This window comes from Sinocyclocheilus rhinocerous, unplaced genomic scaffold (genome assembly GCF_001515625.1).
Source record: "Sinocyclocheilus rhinocerous isolate Xijiao unplaced genomic scaffold, SAMN03320098_v1.1 scaffold314, whole genome shotgun sequence".
In the NCBI taxonomy this organism is placed as follows: Eukaryota; Metazoa; Chordata; class Actinopteri; order Cypriniformes; family Cyprinidae; genus Sinocyclocheilus; species Sinocyclocheilus rhinocerous.
Window position 1 is genome coordinate 755,081 of NW_015630021.1, and position 9,866 is coordinate 764,946.

Here is a 9,866-nt window from a genome sequence, read left to right on the forward strand (position 1 = left end):
ACATAAGCAGTAGCATTTACAAATAACAGCGTATCTAAATGTATGAGACAACAACAAACAAAAAACAAAAAACTCTGCTTCTCATTCGGGCTCAAACTGATACGCGATATTAACAACACCTTTGTTTACAATACAACCGGAGCACATACCGCTGAGGAGAGGGGCGGTGCCCGATGCCACTCGTGTGTTCGCTTAAAAAAAGGCCCGCTGGATCGGTCCAGTGGCCCGACGACGCGGAGTCCGCGAAGCCCGTCACCTGATTCTGCTGGAACGGATACACGTTCTCCCCCAACACAGGATTCATTCTGGAGTAGGAAAATCTGAAATGCTCAAAGTCCGGCATGAACACTGATTTAACTGCGTGTCTTTGAAGCCGATCCTCTGAAGTGAATAAACTGAAGGAACACTTGTCCGATTCAGTGGGACCAAATGAATGAATCCGCTCAAACTCAAGCCTTTGATTATGACTGTGACAGACTATAATGTTACGCGTATTTGCATGCCATTTGCTATAACATTACCTTACCAGACGTGGTTTATTTTCTTAGAGAAGATTGAACGCGTCTTCGTAGGGGATCAGCCAAGCTCCAGAGCAGAGATAAACATGAGAGGAGCAACTGCGGCTCCTTCATACCGTGATTGGTTAGTAGAAGCGCCTCAATCTCGCACATCGCCACAGCTTGCTTATTTGAGCAGACTTCAACGTGTCTTGTTTAATTGATGCTGTGAAATAAGACATTTAACGCCAGGTATTGCGTTACGTTATATTTTATTGTGCAAAATTTAAGTTCTGCATGTTTATTGTGCGTTTGTGTTTCTGGGATTTACGGTAGTGAAGGTGTACCTTTACGTCACTGACTGTAATTGGCAACAGCAGCGTGATGCAAATCGCGAAATCTGAGCAGTAATACTATTATTTTATTTTTTGTACATCTAAATAAGAATACTAAAGGAATCGTACGTTTTTACAGTTAGTCAAAGCAACGTTTAATTTCGTTTTATTTAATTTTTACATGTATGAATATGACATTTAGATAATAAAATATACGGGTTTCTTCATCTGTAGACGCTTTCGAAACGCAGAACATTTAGAAATTTAGTAGTTTAATTGTTTTAAAACACAGTTACCCTTTTTGTCTCCTTTGTATAAGTCCATTAATGCTTGAGAGAAATTACTTGGAATGGATTTTCATAGTTTAAAACCGAAACTCTGTTTATGACAAGGCAAGGGTAAAGCTACAAACTCTCAGTTTAATCTATCTAAATCTTTATTATAATATAAAGCAAGACTTGTGTATAAGCCATGTGTTTCTATTGCAGTGAGAAAGTTCTATTTTTACAATATAGGCTACCAAAGCATATGTCTCACATCACGTTAATTATCTCTAGACAGTAAAGCTAGCCTATATTTATACAGTACCTTTCAAAACACTGTTTACAAAGTGCTTTACAGCTGAATGGAAGAACAAGCAGGACTCAGACAAATGCAAACAGAGGACTTCATTGTGTGACACTGCAACTCACCCTCATTAATATCTTCAACATGACATCACAATAATGAGTAAACAGAGCTTTATTTTTAAAAACATAAAATCAGAATAGACTGGTAAAAAAAAAAAGTCCGCTTTATTTTATTTTGGACTCTTTCGTTTGTACAGTCTCTGTGAAAATTAACCATTGAAAGAATATCATTCACAAAAAAAGAAATCACATTACTAATTTAGCCAACCAAGTCAAACGGCCTTGGTGAGCTTTAAATATGAAACACATGTAATACATATTTTTTTCTATTTATTGGGGGCACAGTTTACAGGTGGATCGGCCCACTGGGAATTCTCTCAGTGCTCCAGATGGCCAATCTGCTACTGACTTCATGGAGCGACAGCTGGTTTCCTTACCTTCTTAACCTCCTCACACTCATCTTAGTGTAAAGAGAGCTCGGTCGGTAAATAACAGCAGTATTAACACAATAAAGTTACCGAAAGCCATATTTTTGCTCTTAGGACAAAACAAAAGAATGAAGTTATTGTCTTCAGTGTGCTCTGTGATAGAAAATAGATAGAGTGACTGTCCACAGTGACTCATCACAGCTAGTGCTACACATAATGACATGCTGTGGAAAGTGAGCTGAGATTATAAGAGGGGAGATGAAGGGATGATTACAGGCTCTTGCAAGTCCACTGGCAGCTCCGTGACAAGACACTTAAGGCACTGAGATGTGAAATACCAAGATAACCAAGTGTCAGATTATATTTAAGCAAACAATTAGAAGTTAAACATGTATAATCATTATAATGGAAAGTGAATAGCACTTGCCGAATGCGATCACAAGACAATAATGTCTGTTGGTTGACCAGAGTACGTTTTCAACTATATCCATACATGAAACATAAATTAATTTCAGTCACTACAGCATGATTCAGTGGATGTGATACATCTATTTACAACAATATTGTGAAATATTATTACAATTTAAAATAACTGTTTACTATTTTAATATATTTAAAATGTAATTTATTCCTGTGATGGTAAAGCTGAATTTTCAGCATTATTACTCCAGTCTTCAGTGTCACATGATCCTTCAGAAATCATTCAAATATGCTGATTCGCTGCTCAATTATTATCACTGATAATTAGTGTTCAATTATTAATAATGGTTCTTATTATTATTATTAGTGCTGAAAACAGTTTTTGCTGCTTAATATTTTTGTGTGAATCATGATATATTTTTTTCAGGATTCTTTGATGAACAGAAAGTTCAATAAACAGCTTTTATTTGACATTGAACTCTTTTGTAGCATTGTAAATGTCTTTACTGTTTTTCTTTCTTTTATAAGAAAAAAATGCTTACTTACACCAGACAAAAATATTAAGCAGCACAGCTGTTTTCAACATTCATAATAAATGTTTCTGGAGCAACAAATCAGCATATTAGACTGATTTCTGAAGGATCATGTGACACTGAAAATTCAGCTTTGCCATCACTAGTGGATCTATCTGTCTGTCTATATAAAGGAGTGAAGTGCAGTCATAAACATTCCTCTGAAGAAAGTTTGTCCATTAAATTGTACTGATTCCATTTACACAGCATTGTTATAAGTGCCCATATACTCACTGAGGTCTGAGATAACTTTGCCCAAAGCCTCGGCAGTCCCCATGAGGCTAGAATGATGTTCTGCCTGGCATCTTGCTTATCTGCAAAGCTCAATGAGAAACGCACAGTCCAGCACACTTCCTCACTGAAGATCAACGTGTCTAATGCACGCAGCAAGCAAACGTTTTTAAAAACTATATGAAAGTACATAACTTTCCCTGTGAAGAGACAGAAATCATTTAATTCTAGTTAAAGTGATGCAGTTCAAAAGGTTGTCAGTACACCCAAACTTTTGCAGTTAATAATTATAACGCAATTCCCTTCAGTGTCACTAGACGGCAGTAAGAACTAATGATGCTGTCAGGCAGCCACACCTCCTATGTGTATGCCAGTGAAGGTGCATTCTAGCGGTTCATGCTGTCATGCAGTCTGTTTCCAAATGTAGGAACATATTTATATATAATATATAATTTTCAACAGTATGTGCTATTTAAAAGATTTACAATTAAGTCCACGGAGGCACTGAAGAAGCATCAGAACCATAAGGTGTATAGGGCAGCATCACTGCAGCATTGCACAAAGTGGATCTCTTACAAGTGATAGGGTGCTTCCAGCGGTTTGAATGAGAACTGCAATGCAGTATGACACTGTCGTGGACTTTACAGTGCAATGCCTTTTTAAATAATTCAGTGGCCATGCCATGATACCGGTTTTTTTTTTTTTTTTGCAAGTCAAGAGATACTTTTATTCAGCAAGGATGCATTAAATCAAAATGAAAGATATTTATAATGTTGCAAAAGAGTTCTATTTTTTTTACTTTCTATTCATCAAAGAATCATGTCATTCTTTAAGAACTTAAGAAATGTATCACGTTTTCCACAAATATAATAATAAAAATCAGTAAATCAGTATATTAGAGTGATTTCTGAAGGATCATGTGACTCTGAAGACTGGAGTAATTATGCTGAAAATTCAGCTTTTCACATAAATATATATATAAAGTACATATAATATTATTTATAAATAGTTATACGGTTTTCCTCACTTTTTCAGCTTATCAAATTTGACTTCCATATATTAAATTATTATATTATTATTAATAATGCTGTATTATTATTTCTAATTCTAAGATGACTTGAAATATTTCACACTATGTGCATGACACTTTTCTGACAACAGCATTCAAAAATGCCAGAATGAATGAAATAATGACCAACAGACAAAATGACGCTTTCAGAATCAGGCATTGTTCATTCAGCATGGAAGACACCAGACCCAATATCTGACATTAGTAAAGTACTCTACTATCTGGAACAGTCAAATCACAAAGCAACATGACAAAGGCAAAAAACACATGACACAATCCCTTCATCGTACACTAGACAATAGAATAATTTAGAACCGGCAACAAGCACTGTGTAGCACCAAACCATACACATCATTACTTTAATATATATTCATAAGCACCAAAATCCAGTCGCAAAGAACCCTGTTGCTGAGCTCACAGCAATACTAGAGTTAATTCATAGGTTACAAAAGAAAACACCAAATGCATTTAATGACCAGGTGTCAGAGCAATTCAAATGAATAACGTTACATGCGGAGTTAATGCTGTTCAACGGTCTGGATTATACGACCGATTTAATAGATCCAAGTAGTGTGTAACCATAAGCACCAAAAAATGTCAGCATTGAAATTTAAAGTTGTGGAATGGACCTGAAGTGAAGTGGTGGTCTTCAAGTGCAGGATTTGTGAATGAGTGAGTGCAAAGGCTGAGTAGGTGTAAAAATCTAGTTAAATAATCCCATTGAGCAGCTATTTTCTTGTAATTGCTGGTTTGTCAAATAAACATCTCAGATTTGGTGAGGTAAGATGATAACTGTTGCCCTTTTATGAACATTGAAATGAGAAAATAAGTTAGATAAGGGATCAGTTTCAAGTCTGATCTGGGACCTGTTCCACTTTTTTGTCTGTTAAAAGGCAAAAACTGAGACTAGCAGGAAATGATCCCATCTGAGAAGGATACTGACAGCAATTATCCAGTCTGAGACCACCTGGATTCACAAGTGAAAGAAAGAACCGTGAGATCCCCTGATATGCTCCCATACGGCATGTTTAAAATGAGCTGTAAAAAAAGACAATCCAAATAAACAAATTGAAAATATAAGAATATAAAAAAAACTAATCAAAAATACTCCATAACAAAAGTCATCTTCATTACTGAGCACATAAATTAAAAACTACACCTCCTTCATCTTCACACATCATCCCTTCTTACTGTCTGGCTGAGAGAGGGATGTGAAGATGGAAAAGAGGACGACAAGCACCAGATTAAGCGGAGCGTGGATCTATATTAGTGTCTATGGAGGGCCTTAAAACACTTTCAACCCTTGTGTCTGCCTCGACCTCCCTCTCTGTGAATTCTCTTGTTTTGCATGTTCATTTTTTCTTCCGCTCCTGTGAACATCTTGGGCAGTACCTGATGTAGAATGAAAACAAGGCAAATGTTGAAATATAGATGTATATTCACTAAAACCGATATTATTTTTTGCTATATTTAGTGAGTTACTTCAGACTAAATTTTCTATTTCGGCACTGATGTCTAAGCATTGACTTGCATCAGTTTCAAGGGCAAAAATCACATGACTACTAACCATTTCCCCCTGGGCTTGGTGGTCAGACCCACACAGGCAAAGTGGAACCACTCGATAGAACACTAAAGAAAGAGAAACACACACACTTACCACAAGCACAGCTCTGAAGATAAATATACAGGAATCTGCTGTAATATACTGCTGCAGTCTGGGAATGGAGTTTTCAGCATATGACTAGATACTTAACCTCCATTTTAACTTGTAATGGGTAAATAAATATAATCAAATAATAAAATTAATATCTATCTATATGTAAGCAATAATGTATGAGAGGCTGTGAACTTGTTGACTTCTGGTCACACTGCATGAAATGAGAAAGGAGACTCACGTCTGTATTGTCACAGCCAATCATCTCCCCGTATGAAACCTGGTGGCAGAGGCAATAGGTGGGCTCATTGGGGTCCACTGGCATGTCCAACACATCCGAGGGGTGCACGTTCCCAAAGTTCACAGTCGGGGTTGAAAACTCAGAGCTGGAAGAAAATTTGATTAGATTTTGGAATGTATTTATTTTATTTTGGGGCATTTTGCCTCTTTTATTGACAGAAACGGTTAGAAAGGCGAAAAGAAATGATGTAGCCCGGACTGTAGGGCAAACAGCTAACCATTTGGTTTTTCTAAAGATTAAAAATTTATTTCAAAACAACTTCTTAAATATTTATGTACATGCTTGGAGGCTCCAGTTCCCCTCTACTTTGAAATCTACTCAACATCACAAACGCATTGCATTTACAGCCTAAAGAAATCTCTACTAAAAGATGAAAAATAAAACAAAACTTAAGCTGCCTGTGGCACATGCACTATCGTATAAGATTAAAAAAAAATATTTTTGAAACAAGTCTCTTATGATCACCAAGGCTGCATTTATTTGATCAAAAACACAATAAAACAGTACTATTTTGAAATATCATTACAATTTAAAACAACTATTTTCTATTTTAATATATTTTAAAAATGTAATTTATTTCTGTGATAGGAAAGCTGAATTTTCAGCATCATTACTCCAGTCTTCAGTGTCACACGATCCTTCAGAAATAGTTCTAATATGCTGATTTGCTGCTCCAAACTGACCCCAAATGGTAGCATTTAATGTTATTTTTTTTAAAGTTTTATTTGGATTATTTAGTGATTTTATGCTGTTATTTGTTTCTTTTACCTGCCCTATTGGGGTCCTGGCCGTCAAACTCTTCTTCCCCATCTCCAATGTCGAGTTCTCGTGTGTCCAAGTTCTCCATGATATCTGTCATATCATTAGCCACCAGATGCAGGGTGCTGACTGTGGGTTCTTGCTGTCGCAGCATGGCTAACAATCGGCCTGTCGGCCAGGGCACTCCTTTAAGACACACAACACTTTGTTTAACATGAGAAATGAGGAAATGTTAAAACTGTTTGCTTTTGAGAAAAAGCCATAAATCCTTCAAACATTCATGGAATGGTATGAGATATGGTTGTTAGAATATTGTCTCTCTCCACAATAGAGAATGTCAAACAAACTTGTGTGTGTGAGCATGTGTGTGTGTGTGTGCTTTGACTTGTTTTTGGAGAAGCTGGAATGAGGATTAGAGTAACTCATTCAGAACTAACAGGAGAGTCTCTACTGACCATAAAAAGTTGAGAACTAAATTGGGGACAACAGATGGCAGTCTGCAACCTCCATCCTGTTCCTTTTTCCTTCTAACTGCTCACAAAAATGTTCGTGAAGCTTAAAGACATCACATGCAAAACCAAAAATCCCCCTTTTGTCCAGACACACTGCATGTTCCACAGCAACGCCACATGCACTATCGTATAAGATTAAAAAAAAATATTTTTGAAACAAGTCTCTTATGATCACCAAGGCTGCATTTATTTGATCAAAAACACAATAAAACAGTACTATTTTGAAATATCATTACAATTTAAAACAACTATTTTAATATATTTTAAAAATGTAATTTATTCCTGTGATAGGAAAGCTGAATTTTCAGCATCATTACTCCAGTCTTCAGTGTCACACGATCCTTCAGAAATAGTTCTAATATGCTGATTTGCAGCTCAAGAAACATTTCTTATTATTATCAATGTTGAAAAGAGTTCTGCTTAATATTTTCTGAAAACCACGCTATGTTTTTTTTTTAATAAATAGAAAGTTCAAAAGAACAACATTTATTTGAAATAGAAATATTTTGTAACGCCTTTACTGTCACTTTTGATCAACTTAATGCATTCTTATCTGAAAAAAGGATTTCTTTAAAAATCGAACCATTTGAACAGTATGTATATAGTATATGTATGAAGAATACAAAGCTGAAAAGTTGAATTACAAAGACAAACCAGCTTTTACTGCAATTCTGGTGCCACGAGCAGCACAAAAATGACACTTTACAAACAAAAAGAGAATTATAATAGAAAATATGTGTGATTCTCACCTTTGTGTGAGTTTGACCTTCTTCTGTCCGCTCTTTGAGCTGCAGTCATCGTCAGAGCTCTTCACCTTTGACTTAGTGCGAGTCACCTCCTTCTTCTTGGGTCCTCGATGGTCACCTTCAAACAACAATAAACGACCATCAGAGACTGTGTTGTATGTATAGAGATCCACATAAGAGATGTGCATGTGCCAAAACAGCACTAATAGTCATAGGAAGCTATCAAAAGCACAACACTCACTCTTGTTGCCCTTGCTGGAGGTAGAGTCATAATCGGTGCTTTCTATCTGTTTCTCCTTGAGGTCGGCCTCAAAGCGAGCCAGGTCTGTATCCAACCTTCGGATATGCTTGTCCACCTAAATGAAGTGTGATCCATTGTATTTAGTTATAAAGCAACTAAATGTACATTACAAATACATATTTTACAATATATTTAAGATATACTACTATTCATAGGCTTGAACCGCGAATATGTTTTTGATTGAAATCTCATTTGCTCACCAAGACTGCATCATTAAGAGCAAAATCATTAATATTATGAAATATTACTACAATTCAAAATTAGTGTTTTCAATAGCAATATATTTTAAAATTATTTTTTTTCCTGTGCTAACAAAGCTGAATTTTCAGCAGCAGTAATCCAGTCTTCAGTATCACATGATCTTTCAGAAATCATTCTAATATGCTGCTCAAGAAACTTTTCTTATTATTATCAATGTTCATAACAGTTGTGCTACTTAATATTTTAATACTATTTGATGAATGAAAGTATTAATTTCTTTTAAAAATTCTTTCTGACTCCACACTTTTAAACAGTAGGGTACCTTTACATTTAAATGTAATATACCAACAGAATTTGCAGTAGTTATAAAAGCTAATTTGTAAGAAGCAAATGCAAATTCACACTAACCATCTCATAGGTTTGCATCGCAAGCTGGACCTTGTCATCTCCAAACTCTTTACACTTTCCATAAGACTGCTGGATCTGTCTTAACAGTGAGAGCTTCTGTTCAGAGGACAACGTCCGAGCGTTGGCTGTGTATTCACGAGCCAGGGAATCAATCTGCCCTTTAAGATCTAGAGAAAGAAATAATGTAAACAACCAACCTCTCCAGGGGCCCGTTCTTCGTACGTCGCTAACTCAGTTAGCTGGATTTGATTGTTGACGATTTGGCATGATCTTGGATAGTTTGGTTCTTCGAAGCTCATCCCGGAGTTGCTGTCATAGCAACAGGTCCGTAAGCTTAAACCTGCTCGGGAGCAGGCTTATTTCATGTAAACAGGATTAGATGGCATCTTTTTAAGCAGAATTGATACTTAAAATCTGTCTGTTACCAACGCTACTTTATTACAAGAGTACCCTACTAATCCTGGGACAATAATTTAAAATAATAATCATTTAAAAATGTATTTAAAGATAATATAATAATGTTGTGTAGTCTTTAATACTATAGACACAGCCAGTTTTACTCTCTGAAAGATTTATTCTTGAGAAATTTATTACTTCATAATTGTATTCGAGTCTTACACACATGCTATACAGATAATGTAGAGTCATGCATTAATTTGAGTGGTGACATATATAATGGGAGTGGCTTGATGGAGCGCAGGAGATGCAGATAACATGATCTTGACCCTTAAGAAACTTTAAATAATGCTGTCACGTAACAAATCTGTTCAAAAATAAAATTAAATGAATTGCTAATTACATTG

The 9,866-nt window shown here is 35.8% G+C and overlaps 1 protein-coding gene across 2 annotated transcripts in view; it reads right to left on the bottom strand.

The window, feature by feature from the left end:
- Window positions 1-4,325: 4,325 nt before the first annotated feature.
- Window positions 4,326-9,866, bottom strand: part of LOC107739508 (inhibitor of growth protein 4) — an 8,495-nt gene continuing 2,954 nt past the window's right edge. Inside the window, exons 3-9 of one of the 2 annotated variants that reach the window (XR_001640010.1) lie at window positions 9,064-9,230; window positions 8,395-8,509; window positions 8,157-8,271; window positions 6,077-6,221; window positions 5,749-5,810; window positions 5,341-5,573; window positions 4,326-5,219 (exon numbers count right to left, since the gene is read on the bottom strand). Coding sequence is in view for 1 of the 2 variants with exons in the window: in XM_016551647.1 (XP_016407133.1) it covers window positions 5,534-5,573; window positions 5,749-5,810; window positions 6,077-6,221; window positions 8,157-8,271; window positions 8,395-8,509; window positions 9,064-9,230 (644 nt within the window). In the remaining variant the exon portion in view is untranslated. Of the gene's footprint in view, window positions 5,574-5,748; window positions 5,811-6,076; window positions 6,222-8,156; window positions 8,272-8,394; window positions 8,510-9,063; window positions 9,231-9,866 lie in introns of both variants that reach the window. The other variant, XM_016551647.1, reaches the window with a different exon arrangement.